Source organism: Anomalospiza imberbis, chromosome 27, assembly GCF_031753505.1.
Source record: "Anomalospiza imberbis isolate Cuckoo-Finch-1a 21T00152 chromosome 27, ASM3175350v1, whole genome shotgun sequence".
NCBI classification, from domain to species: domain Eukaryota; kingdom Metazoa; phylum Chordata; class Aves; order Passeriformes; family Viduidae; genus Anomalospiza; species Anomalospiza imberbis.
The window spans coordinates 4,009,786-4,030,905 of NC_089707.1; the positions used below are offsets into that span (position 1 = coordinate 4,009,786).

Below are 21,120 nucleotides of genomic sequence, written 5' to 3' on the forward strand. Positions count from 1 at the left end.
CAAGGCACTTGCATTCTAGCAGCCATTTTTTGTTTTATTATTTAAAGTTAAGAGCGCTCATCAGCTCACAAATGAACAAATCCCATTCCTGCAGTTTAGTTCAGGTTTCAGCCAAAAGGAAAAAAAAATAGAAGGCAGCTAAACTAACTCTGCACTTTACAGCTCAGTTCAAGTTAAACCTCCTCGCTTTATAAATAAATGTTATAGTTAACACTGCAAAATGTACTGGCAGATCTACAATATCTTGAAGGGGCAGAGAGCATGGTTATTGAGGCTGATAAATACAAGTAGAGAAGCTTCAGTAGCACAGAGAGCGAGGGTGGGGCCAGGGGTCTGCTCTCCCAGGTCTTTCCCAGAGCTCCAGGCAGCTGCTTCCCCCCTCAGCTGTGCTTCCCACCCTGCTCAGGGCCAGGGAAGGAGCCACAGGCTGCCCATCACCGCCTGCACAAGGACAAACTGCTGGAAACTCTTTGTTTTCCACCACGGAGGGGGCCTGCTCATAGAGGCAAAAACTTGCCATGAGACTACAGAGTTAAAAACAAGGTGTGTGCAGATCCTCATCAAAGGAAGGAGCTTGCCCAAACAGCAGCCAGGTGAGATTTCAAATTCCACCTTGGAAGTAGCACCATCCTCAGGGAAGTTACAAAACAAAAAAAATAAAAAAAGGAAAAAAAAAAAGAAGACTCAAAAGCCCAAACCAGCTGCTAAGAACCCACTGCATGAGCTTTCAGAATGGGGCAGTAACAGAGCCCAAGCACATGATACTAAATCCTCAGAAGGACAAGCAGGCACCTTAAACTTTCGTTTCTTGCTTCTTCCTTCAGCCCACCCTGGTGCAAACCCACCACAGACACTCACTTGCTTTCATAACCCCCTCCAAGCACCTCCACACTGCAGGTACCTCTTGGCCTAAAGGGCTTGCAAGAGCTCAGCTTTGAAAATAGTTCAGAATGTGCTGTTTTGGCTCCCAAATCGTCCACATTCACCCTTCCAGCTCAATCCCTGCTGCCCTCTGGAGCCAAAGCACGTACATGCTGGGAATGGAGCAAATGGGTGTGGAATGGACAAGCCAAGGGCCTGAACACCACATCAGGATTTTGTTCTTAAAGTAGTTTTTTCCTCCCCATTCATAAACTACAACATCTATGGATGAAACTGTATAACCAGAACTGACCTTCCTCTATCTTACAGGATTGGAGAAGTCTTGCAGCATAGATAGGGCCTGGCTCTACAAGAGAAAAAACATCCCAGCTTTATGCACAATCATGGAAATCTCAGGCCTTTAACACCATTTGCTACTTGGCCAACCAAGAGAGAGACAAACCCCATCCTCAGCACACCCAGCCCTGTGCCATCCCTGGGCAGAGTAAAGCCCCCGGGCTGTTGGGCATGGGCTGTCCCAAACCTGACAGGAGGGAGGGGAAGGGATTAGCTGGAGGGTATTTCATTCCTCACTCACTGTCTTATCTGTTGGGTGTGTGTGGTGGGAAGGGCCAGAGCATGTGGGGGACGTGTAGCTGCTCCAAAGCTGAACACTGAGTTAATCCAGCACTAACAGGAGAGGCAGCAGGTCCCAGGGAATCTCCATTTCCTTCCTTCTCAGGACATGATGGTGGCATGGGGAAGGGCAGGGGCTGTGGCCTCTGTGGACAGAGTGCACTGGAGAGAGCTGGTACCTGAAGGTGAAAACGAGGGACAGCCATGAGCTCTGAGGCCTCCTCCTCCCCTGCCCCAACACGCCAGCTGGGTGGTGACAGATGGGGACAAAGCTCAGCACAGCGACGGCCCTGGGCACTTTGGCACAGCCAGCCCAAGCCCTCCAGCTGCACAACCTCAGCGGGGTGGGACAGGCTGGGGACTGTTGGCTGTTCACACCCTAGTGCAGCTCAATGAAGGCTTCCAGCTCCTCGGGGATGAATCCCTTGTAGGGAATCTTGTGCTTGTCCAGGGCACGAGCAGCAAGGCACTGGAGGGTGATGTAGTTGAAGGGCTGCATGGTGCTCTTGGTGAGCAGCTTCTCGTCCAGCAGCTCGTAGGCCGTCTGCTTGAAGGCGTTGGTGGCGTCCATGTGCGCCCCGGCCTCCATCAGGGCGCTCATGATCAGCGGGCAGTTGTTGCGGGCAGCCACGTGCAGGGGGGTGTTGTTGTCATAGTCCCGGCTGTCCGGGTCCGCCCCGCACTCCAGCAGCAAGTTCACCACGTGCAGAGACGGGAATTTGCCCACGGGGTACCGCCCCACCGTCGTGGTGTCTTTGTCCACGGCCATGTGCAGGAGGGTGAAGCCGTTCTTGGCGCGGGGGCTGCACTTGAGCAGGCGGTAGATGGTCTGGCGTTTCTGGTGCTCCTGCTCCGGGGTGCACTCCACCTTCTCCAGCAGGAAAACCAGGTGCAGGATGATGGCCAACGTCTTGGTGAACTGCGCCGAGTCGGCCACGGGGTCTTTGCCGTGCACCAGGGCCCTCTCCACCTCCCGCACCCCTTTGCTCAGCACCCCGATGAGGTCGGAGAAGCCCAGGTGGGTGGCTAAAGTGCCTTTGGAACGGTCCTGGAGCACGTAGGAGTAAAGCTCGGCAAAGGAAAGGAAACTGCTGGCAGTCATGGGGCTGAGGGGCTCCAGGTTGCCTTGCTGCATGTCCAGGGCGTACTTCCACAGGTTAATGCAGCGCTCGAAGTTGCCGGAGTCGGCGTAGACGGCCCCGCGGTATCGGATGTAGTAGGAGGTGTCGGGGTGGGAAGGGCCCAGGATGCGCTCCCGGATCAGCAGCGCCTGCATGCGCATCTCGTCGGGGTCCGTGATCAGGGCTTCCAGCTCCTCCAGAGAGCTCACCTCCCGCGAGTAGTCGTAGGCCAGCACCAGCTGCCGGGGCTCGGGCTTAGGCAGGTACTTCCCACCCTCGCAGCGCAGCTCCATCGCCCTGCGCCAGTACTTGTGGGCTCCCAGCAGGTCTCGTTTCTTGTCCACAAACGTGGCACCCAGCAGCTCCAGCGCTTCCACAGCAGCCTCTCGAGTGCAGAACACGTTCGGGACCTCGTCCTGACTGGAAGCGGAAGCACCGCAGCCCTCACAGCCCTCTTCACTGCAGCCCCTCTGATGGCTCCCACCTGAGGCGCAGCTCCCCGCAGCCTCGTCCTGCTGCAGCCCCCCCTGGATCAGGTACTCCACGATGTTGGTGTGGCCGGTGACGCTGGCAGCGAGCAGAGGGGTCATGCCATAGCCGTCCTTCTCCATGCGCGCCTTGGAGCGGAGCAGGAGCTGCAGGATCTCCAGGCTGCCCGACTCGGCACAGTCGTGCAAGGCCGTGTTTCCCTTCACGCTGCGCCGGTTCACATCGGCCCCTTTCTCCAGCAAGTACCGGGCGATCTCCCGGTGCCCTTTGTAGCAGGAAATCATCAAGCACGTGTGGCCGTGCCGGTTGGCCACCTCCAGGTCGGCCCCGCGTTCGCCCACCAGGTACCGCACGATCTCCAGGTGCCCATCGAAGCAGGCGGCCCGCAGCGGGGTGGAGTTGGTCAGCGTGGTCTGGTTCACCGAGGCGCCGTGGTCCAGCAGGCTCCGCACCACGCCCAGGTGCCCGGCGGCCGAGGCCGCCCACAGCGGCGGGGCCCCCTCGATGGTCTCACCGTCGAAGCTGACGGAGCCGCCCTCCTCCACGCGGGCCCCGCAGTGATCCAGCAGGTACTCCACCACCTCCAGGTGTCCGTGCCGGGCCGCGATCAGCAGCGGGGTGCTGCCGGCCCCGGGGCCTCCCCCGCCGCCGGGCCCCGCCGTCAGCGCCTCCAGTTCCTCCCGGCTGCGGCTGCCCAGCAGCTTCTGCAGCAGCTTCAGCTTCCCGTCGCGGGCCGCATTGTACACGGCCGTGCGCAGGTCCATGGCGCCAGCGACCGCCTCCAGGCCATGGACCGGCGGCGGCGGCGCGGCCCCAGCGCGGCGCGGGGCGGGCGGGGGGCGGCGGGACCCCCCTGCCCTCAGCGCGGCGGGACCTTCACCGCCCGGGCCCGGCCGCCATCTCAGGCTGCGCCGCGGAACAAAATGGCGCCGTGCGGGGCGGAGCAGGACGCGCGGTGGCTGAGGGGAATTGTAGTCCCGGGAGCGGCACTGCTCGCCCGGCGCCGCACCGTGCGCACTCTGTTTCCCAGCAGGCAGAGCGGGTGGGGGGCGAGGTGGGAATGCTGTGTACCCTCTCGTTGCGGGGCATGCTGGGCAGTGTAGTCTCCTCGGCCCGCTGCGGGCAGCCTCGCTAACGGGATTTCCCCACCGCCGGGACTACACTTCCCAGTGTGCCCCGCGCGGACCAGGCGCTGTCCAGGTGTGGCTGTGGCTCCCGGCGTGCGCTGGTTTCATTGCGGTTTTATTTCTCTTAAATACCTTGATGTTATGGCACTTCAAAACACAGCGGCTGCACAGCATTACTCTAACGCGGTTTAATTGCAGGTTTTACGAAGTCATAACGTCCTGGGCTGTAACGGAGCCACAGAGATGACGCAGGCCAGCCCATGGGATGCAGTTTCCTGCCTTGGAGGTGGCAAAGCCTCGTCCCCACCAGCGAGCACAGATTTATTCACTCCGATTAGGTCCAATTCAATCCATTAGGTCCAGCTCACTCCATCCCTGAGCGACAATTCCTGCCCCGACTGAGGGGAAACACTCAAGCAATAAATAGCTCAGCTTAGATGAGCAAAGCTTTACTCACCAGAGTCTATTTTTAGGGCATACGTTGAGTTTAGGTGTCCCTAATCTTTATACAGCGAGCTGGCACAGGGTTTATCCCGTTGTATTTTATTTATAGCTGGGTCTCTCCTACCCAGGGAAACAAGCTTAGTCTCATTATTTCCATTATTATTATTCTGTCTGTCATGATTATTATTATTATTCAGTCCAGCCGCCCGTTTTAGGTCTTGTCTGGAATTACACTGGATTATCCCACTGATGCCTGTTGCCTTCACACAGAATATCACTTTTGTTGCTAAGAAACTGCTTTTGCATAACAGGCAGCAGGAGCCCAATTTTCACTTCAGCAGCTTCTGCAAGTCCCCGGGAGCAGCAGCAGCATGTCCGTGGCAGAATTCCCATGCGAGGTCTGTGCCCAGGGATTTTTCCCTGTGAGGCTGGGATGGAATTCCCAGAGCAGCTGTGGCTGCCCCTGGATCCCTGGAAGCGTTCAAGGCCAGGCTGGACAGGGTTTGGAGTGGCCTGGGGCAGTGGGAGATGTCCCTGCCGTGGCAGGGGATGGAACTGGATGGGCTTTGAGGTCCCTGCAGCCCAAAACTTGCTGGAATCCTGTGACACAGCGACTTTGTGTTTGAGAAGAAAAGGGGCAAAGGTCCCCTAAACATCTGCAGGGTGGCTGTGCTGTGCAGGGGCAGCTCCCTGCACGTCAGGGCAGGAGGAACCCGGGAATCCTTGAGCTTGGAAAAGCCCTCCAGCATCACCAAGTCCAACCTCTCCCTCAGGACTGTGGGAACACACGATTCTGGGCAGGAGTCCATCATGTTTTCACCCAGAAAAAAGCCCCACGAGCTCCATTTGAACAGGGTGAACCCCCTGGGTGTGACAGGGCATTCCTGGGCTGTGAATGTCCAGCCTGTCCCTGTCCCTGTCCCCTCTGTGAGCAGCCAGTGCAAACCCCCAGCTCCCAGGCTGTTTGTGCTGCAGGTCAAGGCACAGACACGGTGACATTTCCTCTCCCCGCTGGCTCTCGTGTTGCCATGGTGACCAGATGCACTCGCTCTTTTATCTGAAGTATCTATTAACCAAAGCTTCCTATTAATTTCCCCTCCATAGAATCCATTAGGAATTCACCAGAACACCACACAGGTTTTTTTAGGTCCCAGACCCAGCTCACAGCCCGCCCTTCGTTCCTGGCTGGGCTCTGAGACATCGTGGGGTAAAGTGCAGCTGATGGAAATGGTTTTTTCCACTAATAAGAAATTTCTCAGTAACGAGGGAATAAAGAGCAGGACGAGAAGTGTCACAGCAGCCTCTCCCTGCAGATCCCTGGGTGTGGAATGTGCTGCAGCCTCGGACTTCACCCCAAACCTTTTATAGACCGGGGCTCCACGCCCAGTCCAGCCTGGCCTCGGGCACTGCCAGGGATCCAGGGGCACCCACAGCTGCTCTGGGCACCCTGTGCCAGGGCCTGCCCACCCTCCCAGCCAGGAATTCCTGCCCAGTACCCCATCCATCCCTGCCCTCTGGCAGAGGGAAGCCATTCCCTGTGTCCTGTCCCTCCATCCCTTGTCCCGGGTCGCTCTCCTGGAGCCCCTTCATGCCCTGGATGTGTGGCTGCTCGCCCTCTGCTCTGTGCCATCCCTCTGGGGGTGCCAGGGACATGTGGCTGCTCCCGGCTGCTCCTGCTGAGCTCCAGCTGCTGCTGCTGCTCCCCGTGCCAGCAGCAGCTCAGGAACGTGGGTGAATCCCCACATCTGGGGCAGGAATGAGTGGCTCCAACCCCCCACATCCCTCCCCTACAGACCCCACGGGGGACACCTGTGTAGGGGTTTTGGGATAACACAGAAAAAGCCCCAGAAAGAGTTCTGGGAATAAGAGGGGAGTTAAAGCCCCACGGGAGGAAGAGCTGATAAAAAATGAGACGTTGTGACAGGGCTGCCAGGCTGCGTGGCAGGAGGGTTAATTTTTTGTGAAACTGCCATTTCATATTCCCTTTCAGACAAGCTGAATTACACGGTGCTGGCTGCTGCAGGAGGAGCATAATTTCCCTCACAGAAATAATGACAGGGTACTTAAAGAGCAAGTGAATGGATGGCTGAAGTACTGGGCAGAGACTTCAGAAATCCAGGCTGAGCCCTCACCTTTACAGAAGGCTCCTTTGGTGACCTTGGGCCAGTCATTTAATCTTCCTGTGTCTCAATTCCCTGCCAATAACACAGGAATAATAACTCTTCTCTGTCTGCCTGGCTTATTTAGGCTGCAAACTTGGAATTTACAGCTCATGTTTGCTCTGCTTTGAAGCCAAAGAGCTTCAATCCATGCTGAGGTGTCTGGGACAACCACGGTGTACAATGTGGAGAATAACAAAGGGCTGGGGTGGATGGTTTGGAACATCCTCAGTGTGAGAGGCTCCAGAATTCCTAATCCATTGCTCCCCATCTCTTTCCTCAAAAGTTGGAGAAGTTTGGTGCTGTGCTAAGAGTTCCAAAAGCATCAAAATAATTTAGGAGCAGAGTCCGTGCGGATTTATTGAATCCCTGAGTTCCTTCTGAAGCAGAGAGTGGATAATTTAGAAACCTGCAGAAATTTCCTTTGTGTTCAGTCAGGGCTGCAGCAGCTCCTCAGGTTTTTCAGTGTAAATTGAGGTTTGCAGGCTCCTGTGTACCCAGGTTTTATCCCTCTCCAGCTTTCAGCATTTGTGTGATTTCCTGAAGCCAGGAAAGATGGGTCCCTGCTCCCAGAGCCAGCGAACACCGGATTGTCCCTACAGTTAAGCAATTTGCTGTACAAAGGGAACAATTCTAAAAATAGGGAGAAATGGCACCCTGACATTAGCAGGAACGATGACCCAATCCCCACCTTGCTGCAGGGCCTTTGTCCTGTAACTGCCTCCATCAGCAGGGCTCTGATGACATTATTTTCTGTGCTTATGTGGGGCACGGGGGTACCTGGGAGGGAGGATTTTGATCAGCCTGCAGAGGATGAACACGCTGGGGAGGCTTCTGGGGGAGCACTAAATCAAAGTTTCATTTACATCAGACACCAGCCCGGCCATTGCAGCATTAGTGGCTGCACTGCTGCCCTCGAAATTTTGTGTGGATTTAATCTGTCAGTGGGGAAGTAAAAGACAGGGGGAGCGAGAGTCGTCGTGGTTTATGAAACCTGGATCTTTTCTCTCAGGCACCATCGAATGACAGCGATTTGTACAGGTTTAAAATCCTTCTGGCAACAGATTCATGGCTGCCCCTGGATCCCTGGAAGTGTCCAAGGCCAGGCTGGACAGTGCTTGGAGCAACCTGGGATAGGGGAAGGTGTCCCTGCCCGTGGCAGGGGTGGAGCTGGGAGAGCTTTAAGGTCCTTCCAACCCAAACCATTCCGTGATTCCTAAATCACATCTGCCATAGTACCAGTGATGTGGACAATGCTGAGCCTGGTAAGTTAAAAAAAAAATAAGGAAAAAGAGGAAAGTGCTCGACAGCACGAACAACCCAAATTATTAAAGATATTTCAGTGCTTTTACCACTAGCCTCGGCAGGATTCAAGAGTTTCATTTTCACACCTAAATACCTTTGAGAATGGAGGCTCTGAATGGTGTTGAAAATTTGTTCTTTTTATATTTTAAGGCCCTGTGGGAAGCAAAGGGCTCAGCTCTCCAAACAAGCCCTGCCAGGCATCGAAGTCCCAGCAGTGTCCGAGTGCCCTGACCCTGCTCTGGTGTGTTTGGGGCGGGTTCCTTGGGTCCTGTGCTGCCTTCAGCTGGGGCAGAGTGAATTTCCTTCTCAGTGGCTGGTCTGGGCTGTGTTTGGGTTTGTGCTGAGCACAGGGCTGGTAATTCAGAGATGTTTTTGTTCTTGCTGAGCTCACTCAGAGCCAAGGACTTTCCTGCCCTCGTCCAGCCACGCTGGGGAGGGGCTGGGGGTGCCTGGGACTGACCCCAACTGACCCCAGGGATGTTCCAGACCATAGGACATCATGCTCAGGATATAAATAACATTCCTTCATGCCAAAGGAGGAATTGAGGGACATTTGAACTGAGGAGCAGAACAAGCCATGACAGGAGCTCCAGCACCCCAAAACACTTGCACAGCTGGGCCGTGGCAGCCTGGGCTGTATGGCAGGCTATGATTTGTTGTCACCTTTACAAACACAACAACAAAATCACTAGTCTTCCACACAGAGCCAGGCCAGGAGAGCAGCGCTTCCTCCTCAGGGACATCCTCCTGCACGTCTTCTCCCAGCATCCTTCCCGAGTTCTTCTCATCCTGTAATCCTTGTTCCTGTCACTCCTTCAGGGATGGATGCTGCCCTTTGCAGCCTTCCTCCTGAGACCACATCAACCCTCCCTGTAATCATCTCTCCAATTTGTGCTGTTCCCTTGAGTTTCTGCTCCATTTTCTCACTCCAGAGACTCTACAGGGACGTCAGGACTCAGCAGGGGCTCCTCTTGCCTTACCCTGGGATAAACTTCTCCAGGAATGCTGTCAACTCTCTGTCTCCCAGCTGTATTTGAGTCTGACTACAATAAGCAAATGCAATATATGCTGGGGAACACTGGAGAAAAGGACTCTGCAAAGAGAAAGATAATGATAGTGCCAAGTTTCCTGGAATCCCACTGAGAGGCTGATTTAAGCAAGGAAAACAAACCCCTTTTGCTCTTCCCTTTCTCTGGATTTGTTGATGAGCAATCTTTGGTTCAGTCCAGCTTTTCTTTCACTGCCCAGGTTTTCTCTGTTAATCCCTCACATGGATGAGGTGTGGAAAGACAGTGCTGGCTCACACCCATGGAAAGGATCTGACTTTATTCCTTGTCCAGCAGAGCTTTACTCACCTCAGCCTCTGAAATCAGGCAGGCAACAGCCTCTTTCCATCTTCACCCATAGCTGTTATGGGTACTTTTTTAATCAGGTGAGGGAAAAAAGGAAAGAAATAAAACCATTCCTCAGCAGCCTTGACTGCTTCTTCCATGGGAGGATGAAGAGTGTGCAGCTACAGGAGAGGTTTGGGTTTGCTGCTGCTGGCAGGGGCTGTGCCCTGTGGGAGCTCATGGGGAGCAGTCCCATCCCTCCCTCCCTCCCTCTCCTTTTTTATAACATATGTGCTTTCTATGGACACTTTATTCCAACTCCAGATGGGTGTTTCAGTCTGGGGATTTGTGCTGCTCTGAGATAACAGCCCTTTGTGCTGGCCTAGGTAGCAGGAGTGTTTGTGATAGCTGGGGCTGATACTAGGAGATGTCCAGGTGGTCTTATTTAACAGGGAGCATTAGTGATACTGCCATTGTCCAGGAAATCAGATAAAAACGGGTCCAGGTGTTACCCAACACCGTGTTTGTGTAATGACACAGCCAGCTGCTGAACACAGGGGGATGTGTTCTTGTACAAAACTGCTGTCACCCCAAACCTCCCGGGTAAAATTTAACCAGGAGCTGAACTTGGATGGTCCTTGTGAGTCCCTTACAACTCAGGATATTCTGTGATCCTAATCTGACTATCAAGTGGAACAGTAGTGAGTATGCAGTGAAAACATGTGGGGAGTGAGACAATATTGAGAAATAGAAATTCAGGACAATTCAGTATTTGCCCCAAGTTAACTGGAAGTGAAAATAAATTGTAAAGAAGAATGAATTTGAAAGAGAAGACAGTTTGGGAAGTGCTAAGCTGGACTGGAATTCCAGGTGACCAGGACACTTTTCAGTCCTTGTTCTGGGACACAGCTTCACAAAGGGATTTACCACAAATCATTGCCAGACAGTCAGGTAAAAATCAAGACAGGATACATCTGAGTAAGAGCTCCTCTCTTGGTTTCACACCCAGCCTTTCCCTGTTTAGAGTGAGGTGTTAAGTAGGAAACATAAATTGCAGGCTCTGAGGCAGGTGAGGTTTTTGTCTAGACTGTCTCTGTGGGGCCCTCTTTCTCCGTGTGGTATTTGTCAGGAAAGGATCTGCCACTTCTGCTTCGTCCCAGAGCTTTCAGGGACGTGGCTCCTTGTACTGGTGGCAGCTGGACTTCTCCCCTCTTCCCTGCACTGGGAGGCTCCTTGGGAATTATTTCTATGGATGGGAGCTAAACTTAGCTCAGAACACGGGAAAAAGCCTGTCTGGAAAGAGTGGGGACTCTTGGCCTCCAGCTATCTCCAACCAGGCTCATCACAGAGAGATCCCCAGCTGCACTTCCAGGCTGTAAATTAAACAAACAGAATTTCCTCTACACCAGACCACAGGGAGGGCAGAGAGAACAATGTGGCCTTATTGCTGTTATTTCCTTTGGTTTCAATCTCTGTCCTCTGCCCCCCACCTCCTCCCCAGCCCCGTGTCTCCCACTTTACCCGATTTGTCATTTATTACTGTGCTTTAAAGAGAGGCAGGGGGAAAAATGCTCAGTGCAAATTATATTTTGAGCTGTTGTGCTTTGCCTCTTTGGTGGATAATAAATCTCTCTGGCAATGCTCCTCTGTATAGGATTTGTCATTAAATGCAATTAAACAAACCCTGCAGGTGTCCATGATCAGGCCTGCAGCAGCCCATTCACAACTGCAATGTTATTATCAGCCTGACAACAAAACACCAGATATTTCCTGAGCTCCTCTGATCGATGAGCTTGCCTGATTTGGAACTGGAGGGAGGAGAGAAGGGGGACCAGAGCAGTTCAAATGCTCTTTAGACTTATTGATGGAAAAGTCAAAAAGCTGCTCAGCAATCAGAGGGAAGGTGGAGAGAGAAAAGGGCTGAGGGACAGAAGAGCTAAAAGGGAAAAATGAGAGAGGAGTGTTTGGGAGTCAAAAGGCAGAAACAAGGCGAGTTATCCATGGTGCCCTTCCACCCAATGAGTTGGTTCATGCACAAGACTGGAGTTTAAGAGGCAAGGAGGGTATTTCAGGGACAATTCTATGGCAGCTGGGCTTTCCGTGTTGTGATGCAGCCTCCCTGCCCAGCTGGCACAACAATTCCTCTCACCCTGGGACAGGACTTGACTGGCAGGTTATCCCGTTGTCCAGGGACAACAGGACAAGTTTGACAGACAGTTTGTCTGTCTCCACAAACTGTAGCCAAATGGTTGGATCAGACACCCAACTAATTTCAAACCCCACCTGGAACAGTCAATGGAATTGGACAGGGCTTGGAGCAACCTGGGATAGTGGAAGGTGTCCCTGGCCATGGCAGCAGTGGCACTGGATGAGCTTTATGGTCCTTCCAGGCCAAACCATTTGGGATTCTGTGACTCTCTGAGTGCAAGTTCTTCCCTATCCTCATTCACACCCTGAAGCATGTCCTGGCACAGCTTTGGGAAGCTGCAGAGGTGCTGCTGACAGGACTTGTCCAAAGCAGAGGCAACAACATTCACACCAGAATTGCTGTGTGCTCTGACAATCAGGAACAGGAAAGAAATCTCCTGTGGTTTCTGTGAGCCATCCCAGGCAGCCTGTGGAGTGTGAAGGTCAGGGATTCACAGGGGACTGGCTGCCATCAAGTCCAGTGAGAGAGAAGAATTTGCCAACACCAGTGGAATTTTTCTGCCTGACTCGTTTGCTCAGCTCAGCCTCGGTGTGCTCTCAGGATGAACCTCTGTCCCCTCCTGTTCTCACCCCAGGAATCCTGGTTCAGCCCAGTTGATTCTGGGGCACACACGGAATTGCAGTGACAAGGGACAAAATCCACATTACTGATCTAGTGCCACCTAAAACAATGGATTTTGGGGTTGGATAAGGGGAGTCAAGGGTATCAGTAGTGCCTGTGTAGAGTGTAAGGGGTGGTTATTTACTCCTACATTAAAAAGGTTTTGCAGGGTTCTTTGACTTAAGTTTTAGAGCCTCATCTGTAAGGCAAATAGCCTGGGACCCTGTTTGCTGCCATCCAAGGTCACACTGGGATTGTGACAGAAGGAGCCAGGAATTCTGTGATCGAGCCATAGGTCTCAGAATGAAAATATCCCTGGAGCCTGCACCTAGATCACTCTGCAGCACTGGTCTCTGGCTCTCTGGCCCTTGTAAAAATCCATGAATAAAATTTATGAATAAATGTATTTTGCATGGCCTCTCCTACAGACCGTGGGGACATCTGAGGTGACACTGGGTCAGAACACCTGGGAGTCATGGATGTGGGCAAACCCAGCATCTTTACTGGAACAAGCATTGCCTCACTCCAGTCCCTTCCACCTCCCTCTGTTCCTGCCTGGACTCTGCCCTCGGCCCCATCTGCCAGCACCCGCAACCGCCTGTGAGTCCCTCCCGCGGTGCCGCGAGGTTTGCGGGGCGCTGAGGCTGTCACACAGGGACCTGCTGTCCCCTGGGACAGAGGGACAAGAGCCGGCACGTCCCAGGGCCAGCCCGAGGAGCTGGGGGCTGTTGATGAGCATCCCTGGGACGGGGCTGAGCGGCGTCAATGAGCCGGGGCTGCCGCGAGCCCTCGAGCGCCGCGCGGAGCTGCGGATTTCCACCACGGGAGCAGCGGGGCCGGGGCTGGGCTGGTGGGGAAACCCCCCGGAGCTTCCCTCAGTGGCTGCGAGAGCGGGGAGGCAGCAAATCTAGGGCAGGATGGAAATGCACAACTGATTGGATCGACTTCAGCAAACACATTTTCCCTCCCTTCCTTGCACTTCTCTTCCTCCCCACCTCCAGCAGTTCCTCTCTGCGCGCTGCTCATCTCCCTTTGTGCACCTCTTACCCGCACTCTCCTCTCCAAACAGGTGCAGTTGCCACTCAATAGACTTTAATTACCACTTCAAGGGCTCTCACCGGGGTCTGCGGGAGGGAGGAGATGAATTTTCCCGAGGATTTATGCGTGTGGCTGAGTTCTCTTCAGTCAGATGGTGATACTGCTGCCAGCCGGGATCCTTCGAGAGATCGGTTCTTCGGTTCTCTGTTCGTGTTAACAAAAAGGAAAACTGCTGCTGAAGGGAAAAAAAAAAAAAAAAAAAAACCAACAAAACAACCCAGCCATTACCTGGATTAATTAGCAGGACAGCAAATGGGGCTGGAGAAAAACATGATAGAAAATTTACAGCCCAGGAGTCTCAGCTGGGCTTCCAAACTATTATTCCTTGCAAATCAGAAGTGGAGAGCTCAGCATCTCAGAAGATTTCTGTGGGAGACTGGGCTCTAAAAATACAAGTTGTTTTTAACCACTTTACCTTTTTTTTTTGCTCCGTGCTCTTCCCATCACGGCTCACTGGAGAGAAGTGCTGTTAATGCATCCTGCTGGGGCCCTGGGGATTCCTCCCAGGGAACGTGTGGGTTCATTCCTGGCTTCAGCACAGTTTGCCTGTGATGGAGAAATTATCCCCAGTGTTTAACTAGTAACATAACATTATTTTTATTATTAAGATCCTCTTCAAAAGGCACTCCTGGAGAATGCAGAGCAGCTTATGCCTGTCAGGACTGCCTGGGATTGTTTGCCCAGGATGCGAGTGCACACTTGTGGGGATGTACACAGAAATTTGGATATGTGCTCCTCTGTGCTGATACATGCAGAGGGGAGCTGGGAATATAACAGGATCTTTTGGGACAAGGGAGATTTCCAAACATTTAAAAAATCATTTATTTCACTCAACATTAACATTTCTAATTTTTTTTCATAAAATGAAATGTAGGAAGGAGATTTTTATAGCAAATTAAGCAACAGTTTGTTCTGCTGCAATTAAGTTTGTTTTCCTAAACAAGAAATTCAGCAAAACTGGGGAAATATTGCAGCCAAATGTGCTTTTGCAGGTGTGTTTTCCATGAAACATTTTGCCTAGCTCCAAAACAGCTGGGTATGGGCAACATCTGGGGAGGGGAGGGGAGGGGAGGGGAGGGGAGGGGAGGGGAGGGAAGGGAAGGGAAGGGAAGGGAAGGGAAGGGAAGGGAAGGGAAGGGAAGGGAAGGGAAGGGAAGGGAAGGGAAGGGAAGGGAAGGGAAGGGAAGGGAAGGGAAGGGAAGGGAAGGGAAGGGAAGGGAAGGGAAGGGAAGGGAAGGGAAGGGAAGGGAAGGGAAGGGAAGGGAAGGGTCTATCTGATGGAATGGTTCATGGTTGGACTCGATGACCCAAACTCAATGGCTCTGTGCAATAACTCTGGAGAAAGAGCAGAGTGACCATAACACACCTGTTTCTCCTACAAACTACATTATCAACCCTGAGGCATCACCTCAGTCCCTGGGAATGTTCTGTTCCTCTTTCCTCAGGCTCGGGATGGAGCTGTGCCCCGATAAGTGAAGATGTGGAAGACACAGGGCCTGAGATGGGAAAAGGAAGTCACAGGTTCCCACTCACATTTCTCAGGTTCTCTCCTTCTCATGTAACAATTCTTTCAGCTTCTGTGATTTAAAATGCTTCATCACCTCTTCCTCCCACCCTTCTTTTCCTTGTGCATTTTGATTTCCAGGCCCATCTACCACATGTTTTCCTGCCATTTCTGCAGGACTGGGATGAACATTGATCACAGCCATCTCAAGCCCATCTCTCGTTTTTCCCAAAGAGCCGATGAAAATGTCACCCATGAGATAATAATCATGTTGCTTACATCCCTTAATTGCTCTCAAAGTACACGTCGAGGCTTCAGAGCCTCTTTGAAAGGCAGGCTCTGGCCTTTGGCACATTATTGACAGGCTGTTGATAAGCCCCTTTGTTGAGAAGCAATTTTGTCCTTTTTCCTGTACATTTTTTTGGTTTTTTTTAAAGACAGCCCTTTCAGAGAGAGTAGATTTTTAAAATAGAGGTGAGCTTTGAACGAACAGGCATCGGAGTTATTCCCGAGGAGCGGTGGAACACGTGGGACAGGAGAGCTACCAGCACACTTCGTGCAGGACTCTGCACAGGAAATCAAACTGAGATGACAAATGGCTTCATCCTTGTTGCTTTTTAGTCCTTCCCCTCTCAGACCTGATAATTAGATGTTTGTTTGCAGTGTATTACTAAAGCATTGGACGTCTTGTGTGTTCTAGTGGATTGTTCCATGGTAAACAGGAGAAAGTGGACACTTCAGCTGTGCAGTGACTCATTTGTATCTATTAGTGATAAATCTTAGGGGTTTTTAATACCTGCTGATAAAAGTGGACTGAGATTTCCCCATCACAACCTCCCCTCCTTGTCTCAAAAGCTTTGCAGGTCTGGGGCAGGGACAGAGCAGAGCCAGGCACACAGACAGAGCCTCCAGCAGCAGTGCGGAGCCTATGGCTTGTGCCTGAGCAATTCCCACATCAGCTGCTGATTCCCAGAGGACACACAGGCTTTTAAGTTACCCTTTTAACAAAGATTTATTGTAATGTGTCCCTGAGGTGAGCCAGGGTCCTTCTGGGGCAGATGCTGTGGGTCTCTCTCAAGGTAACCCCACCACAGCCTCTGGCACAGCCAAGCTCCAAACTCCAAGACAGCTTCCAACACAATCCTGAGCAAAATCCCCAGGCTCTTTGCAACTCAACCCCAGCCCTGAGAGAAATTAAATTCTTTCCTTTCTGAAACAATGTCCCTTGGAATGATTTTGCCCTTAATGAGCCCCGACTGGGCTGCTGTGTTCTGGAGCCACTGGTGTGCATGTTAACGAGGGGCTCTCTCCAGCGTGGAAGTGTGGAGATGGCTGCCCCTGTAATGGGAGTCTGTTCAGCATCCTAAGTCCTGCATTAGGCTGTGCCTGTAGGAACCCTGGGATGTTCCATGGAGACTGCCTGAAGGTAATCATCTCTCCCAGCCTCCTGGCTGTCCCTAACCGAGTGCTCAGCTTGCAGCTATTCCAGGAACCGCTGCAGACATGATAAAGTTTAGCCCCTAATGCGTTCACCAGCAACAAGGTGGGGAAAGTGCCCGTTGATTTGGGGTGGAAAGGGAAAAGGCAAAGGGCTGTGGTATCCAGAGAAACCTCCATCTCACTGGGATTTGGGTCTTGAACCTGCGAGGGACTGGGAGCCCTGGAATGTCATTGTTTTCTCTGAGTGGGTTCAAACCATGAGCGATACTCAAAAAACATCATCTGCCTCAAATTTACCTTTGAGTCCTGCTTGATTCAAATGATGCACACCACTACTTCCCATACCAGAAACCAATTTCATACGCCACATCCAATTAAATACACATTGTACAACAGGTGTAGGTACACACACACATTTAGATGCGCGTGTTATGTGGAATGTGTCCATTCTTTAAAAATTCTGGAAAAGGAGTTCTTCCAAACCCATTCCCTCATTGACAGACCAGCAGAAAGATATAATAACACTGCTCTTCTAGAAAAATATACCAGCTCATTTATTTTTGAAAGTTGTGAACTCATTAGCTGGCAATTAATGTTCCACCCACCTGTGCAGCCCCTCCTGAGGTCACATAAAACCTGCCCAGAGCTCCAAGCCCACCTTCGTCAGCACTGGGTGAGAACTGCTGAGATAAAATGTTGTCTGAATTAGATGGGGAGGATTAGAAAGGTGATAAAAGCTAAGCCAGGAGAAAATCAGACGATAAATAGGTCTGGCAAGATAGATGGATAATCTTCCTCCCAGGCCAAACCTGACAGGATAATCACCTTTTTCTGTTCTCTGGTTCCATTTGCTCTCAGATCACCAGAGCTTTACAGATATCACTGAATTTGGTTTTCTGGTACCCTGGAAATGGGGATGACAAGGTCTGTCCTTATGGACGAGGGATTTGAGGTGCTTCATTTAGGAATGGCTTTAGGTTTCAGATTAGCATTGCAAAAATCAGTGAAACCATTGCCTTTTCTCAGTTTTTCCTCGTCTCTCGCTGTGCCTCGGGCAGGGCCGAGGAGGAGTTGGTCAAACCAGAGCTGCAGCCACCTTTTCCCAGCTGAGCCAGTGTGGGAGTCAGTCCTGCCCTGTCCCAGGGGTGTCCCTGTCCCTGTCACCAGAGCCAGGCACTGTGCAAGGGCACAGCTCTGCTGCTGCTCCCTGATCCTGGGGGGATCTGGATTCAGCCGTGCACTGTCCTCCTGTCCCCTCTGCTTTCAGGGTACAGATTATCTCTGAGCAGATCTAAACAACCCATTGGAGCAACTGAAAACTCCTTAAACATTCCCAGCTCTTTCCCACTTGGGAAAGTGTTTGTCTGAACTGGCCTTTGCTCTCCTTGCTCCTGAGAAATTCCTATTGCTCCTGCTCCATGCAAGGTGTGAGCCTGCAAAGCACTGCCCTTTGCTGGAGACTTTGCCCTCCAGATGTGGACTCCTTGTCTGAGGGGAGGAACTCAGGATAAGTTTTCAATCTCTTTGTGGCATTGATTTCTCCGTGAACATTCGACTGGCAACACAGAGCAACGGAATATTTGATTAGCCAGAATTACAGACCACAACATTAATAATTTTGTGAGCTGAACTGAAAAGATTTGCACTTGTTCTCACTGGGAATGGTGCAATTTTCTCCTTTCTAAGAGAAACTTTGCTCTAATGGCAGGGTGCATTGTCATCCCACAGGAGCAGGTATTGACTATTGCCTCTGATTTTGGGGGGCTTGAATCCATGCAATTTTCATCTGGGCTGGAATCTTGTAGGTAGACTGTTCATCATGGCTCTGGATTTTCAAAAGAAGTTAGCAATTTTGGACACCTTATATTTGTGTTTGAGACACTCTGAAAGGGACCGATTACAAGAGGCAGGTGCTTAGAAGTCCCTGAAAATCAGGATTAATTGGAATATGTCATGCTGTGCACCTGAAAACACTAAAATGCTTGGAAAATCACAGGGGAGGGAGTTATGTTTCTGAACATGACTTGGGAAGAATGTACAGCCTTAAGTAACACAGGATAAAGAGAATTTTGCATAACATTATAGAAACATCCTTTAATCCTCAGTGCAGCCAAGAGCTTGACTTTAGTTTGATTCCTGAGGGAGTTCAGTGCTGAAGTTTGTGCATTTGTATTCTCCTGAAGTGGAGCCTGACATTGTGTAAGTTACTCTAGGTTTATGAACAATTCTGAGTCTCCAGATTAAAATAAATCAAAAGGCAAAGTTCTCTTCTAGAGGACGCACAGGGTTTGCTGGCTTGCTGCAGGTCCATGTGTTCACCTGCAGAGCCACAGACTGTGTGTGCCATGAAAGATCTTTTCTTTGTCCTTCCTAAACCCCTGATCCAGAGTCCCAGAGTCGGAATCTTTAAGCGCGGAACACACACGGAACATAATTTCCATGTCCCAAGGAGCTTTAAGGTCCCCTCCAACCCAAACCATTCTGTCATTCTATGGTTTGGGTGAGCAGAAAAACCAAATCCTTTGCTCAGACTTCCCTGAGATCTCCCTCTGGCCCTGAACTGTGGCCTGAAGCCTGCAGGACTGGGGTGGGTGTAGGGGGCAGGTGCTGTGTCCCCAGTGCGGCATTTGAGGCTGGAGGGGAACCCCTGCAGGTGGCTGGGGCAGAACAAATCCCTGCCAAAAGCACAACCACCTCATCCTGTTTATCCAGGCTCAAAAGCTGTTGCAGGTCTTGTGTCTGAAATCCACTCTCTTTTTCCTGCTGAGATTCCCAAGCACCTCCCAGTCTCCCAGCTACTACCAGATGCCACGGTTGCAGTGGAGTGGCAGCGACACACAGACAAATATTTGTGCAAGGCACACAGAGCCAGGAGCCTGGAACATTATCTGTGTGGTGGGAGGGGGAGAGGGCAAGAAGGATCCTGCCTTTAACAGGCTTTATTTCTATTGAATTTTAAACAACAAAAATCTGGATGTTTGTACGGTGTTTATTTCTAGCAAAATTTCAAATATTTCCTTCCAGCAGGTGACGTGGGACCCTCCTGCCAGATTCATTTCCAGTTTACTCATTTTGAAGAATACTTAAAGTGTCAGGAATTAAATTGAATTAAGTTCAGACCTTACCCTGAGTCCCCTGTTCTTCAGAGACCTCTGGGTTGGATCCATCTATGAGATCTACAGAAAATTGTCAGTAAAAAACAAAAGTGACAAAATGTGCCCTGAACAAATGGAAATGAAACTTTGATTAAGCAAGACTTCACAATACAAAATTTAGTTATCTTTGAGGATATGATATCATCTGCCCTACTATTTTTTATATTAAATATGAAATCTGATTAGGAAATTTCCCAGAATGTGGAGATAAACCCATAAAAGCAGGAATAGGTATTTGGTGCAATATAATTTTCTGGCTTCTTCTGCATGGCTTTTTGGGGCAGGAGGTGAAGAATATGGGATTTTTCCCCTTATTTTACAGCTGAACTTCAAGGAGAAAAGCCTGACATTGGTGTTGGCAGAAAGAAGGCACTGCCCAGACCGAACCTCAGCAGTTGTTGCATTCAGGACAGATCAGAATCACTGTGTGCACACAGAACTGATGGGAGATGTTAGAAGATTTACAGAGAGATAACAAAGATATCTCTCCACTCCAGTTCCATAGGGAAACATTACCACCCTTACTTTGTTCAATGTCTATAAAATATGTCTAAAGGCTGTATGGACATTCAAGGCCTGAAAGGAAATAACTTTCTTTTCAAGTGCTTTTCTTCTTTTTTCCCAAAAAATATTTAATTCTGAAGTAAAAAATAGGCGTTTCCTTAAAATGGAGAACAGCTTGTTTCCTTTTCCTCTCAGAGGCCAACATCACTCAGGAAAAATACAAGTGTAAGGACAGGAGATGTGGCCAGGCTGAGCCTGGATTAAATCACCTTGAGCCTCTGTTCAGCAAAGTGTTTAAACACACATGTAGCGCAGCTGGGAGAGAATTTCCAATGAACAGGGATTCATTCGGGGAATATCCCAGCTTCCAAAAATGGAGATAAACCAAATGCAGCAAATCACTTCAGCTGGCAATACCTCTGTGAAATGCCTAATTTCCAAAGTGCTCAAACACTTGAACATTTTTTTATACTTTCTCTTTTAGATCCTTGTTTTAATAATCTAAAGAGGAAAAAAATGCTTTATTTCAGCTTGAGCCAGAGATAAATACTTTGTTGTTTTAATTTTGTCAAATTTAAAAACAAAAAACAACCACTTTGTTTAATTTGATCACACTCAATTTTTAGTTTTTTTTTTTTTCCTCTGGGAGAAAGCATTTTGGGAAAAAATTCACTCTGATTTAGCCATCGAGCACTTCAAGATAACACAATCTGTCAGTGGACCCAAAGTGTGCCACTATTGCAAGGCAGATTTTGAGTAGTCAAATAGAATCAGCCATGGAGGAAAAATAATTTCAAGTAACTGTTCATGAAGCATCATCTCCCAACAGTATCTTGGTGAAATGTCCTGTTTCTCCTACAAACTAGGGAATTTTAAGAGCAACTTTACACATGAACTACCAGTCAGACACATTTTCAAAACAAGAGTGTTGGGTTTTCCAGCATAAAGCTTTGATGTTGAGTAGATGGGAAGCGCAGGTTACATTTGGATTCATGTAATCATTCCGTGCTTCCCAAATGTTTTCATTCCCTGCCCTACCCGAGGCTGTGAGTGTGTCTCAGCTAGGGCTGGCAGGGATGTTTGGAAAACGCATCCATCCCAACATCCCTTCCCACCTCATCCAGCCCTTGGCTCTCA

General features: G+C 50.6%; 1 protein-coding gene and 1 long non-coding RNA gene across 3 annotated transcripts; both read right to left on the minus strand.

Annotated features, from left to right (window-relative positions):
* Positions 1-13: 13 nt before the first annotated feature.
* FEM1A (fem-1 homolog A) lies at positions 14-4,026 on the minus strand. The gene has a single exon (XM_068174114.1). The coding sequence runs from the start codon at positions 3,869-3,871 to the stop codon at positions 1,877-1,879; it is 1,995 nt and encodes a 664-aa protein (XP_068030215.1). The 5' UTR covers positions 3,872-4,026; the 3' UTR covers positions 14-1,876.
* A 3,927-nt stretch (positions 4,027-7,953) lies between these two features.
* LOC137463132 (uncharacterized) lies at positions 7,954-20,010 on the minus strand. 2 transcript variants are annotated; one of them, XR_010993848.1, is made up of 5 exons: positions 19,450-20,010; positions 16,930-17,007; positions 13,791-13,926; positions 13,401-13,549; positions 7,954-9,235 (listed from the first exon to the last, which is right to left on the minus strand). It is a non-coding gene; the product is annotated as an uncharacterized lncRNA (long non-coding RNA). The 2 variants fall into 2 exon arrangements; XR_010993849.1 differs by lacking the exon at positions 16,930-17,007.
* Between the last annotated feature and the right edge of the window lie 1,110 nt (positions 20,011-21,120).

What these genes read in the sequence shown, in the direction of transcription:
- FEM1A (XM_068174114.1), bottom strand. Translation starts at nt 3,871, where the DNA reads ATGGACCTGCGCACGGCCGTGTACAATGCGGCCCGCGACGGGAAGCTG.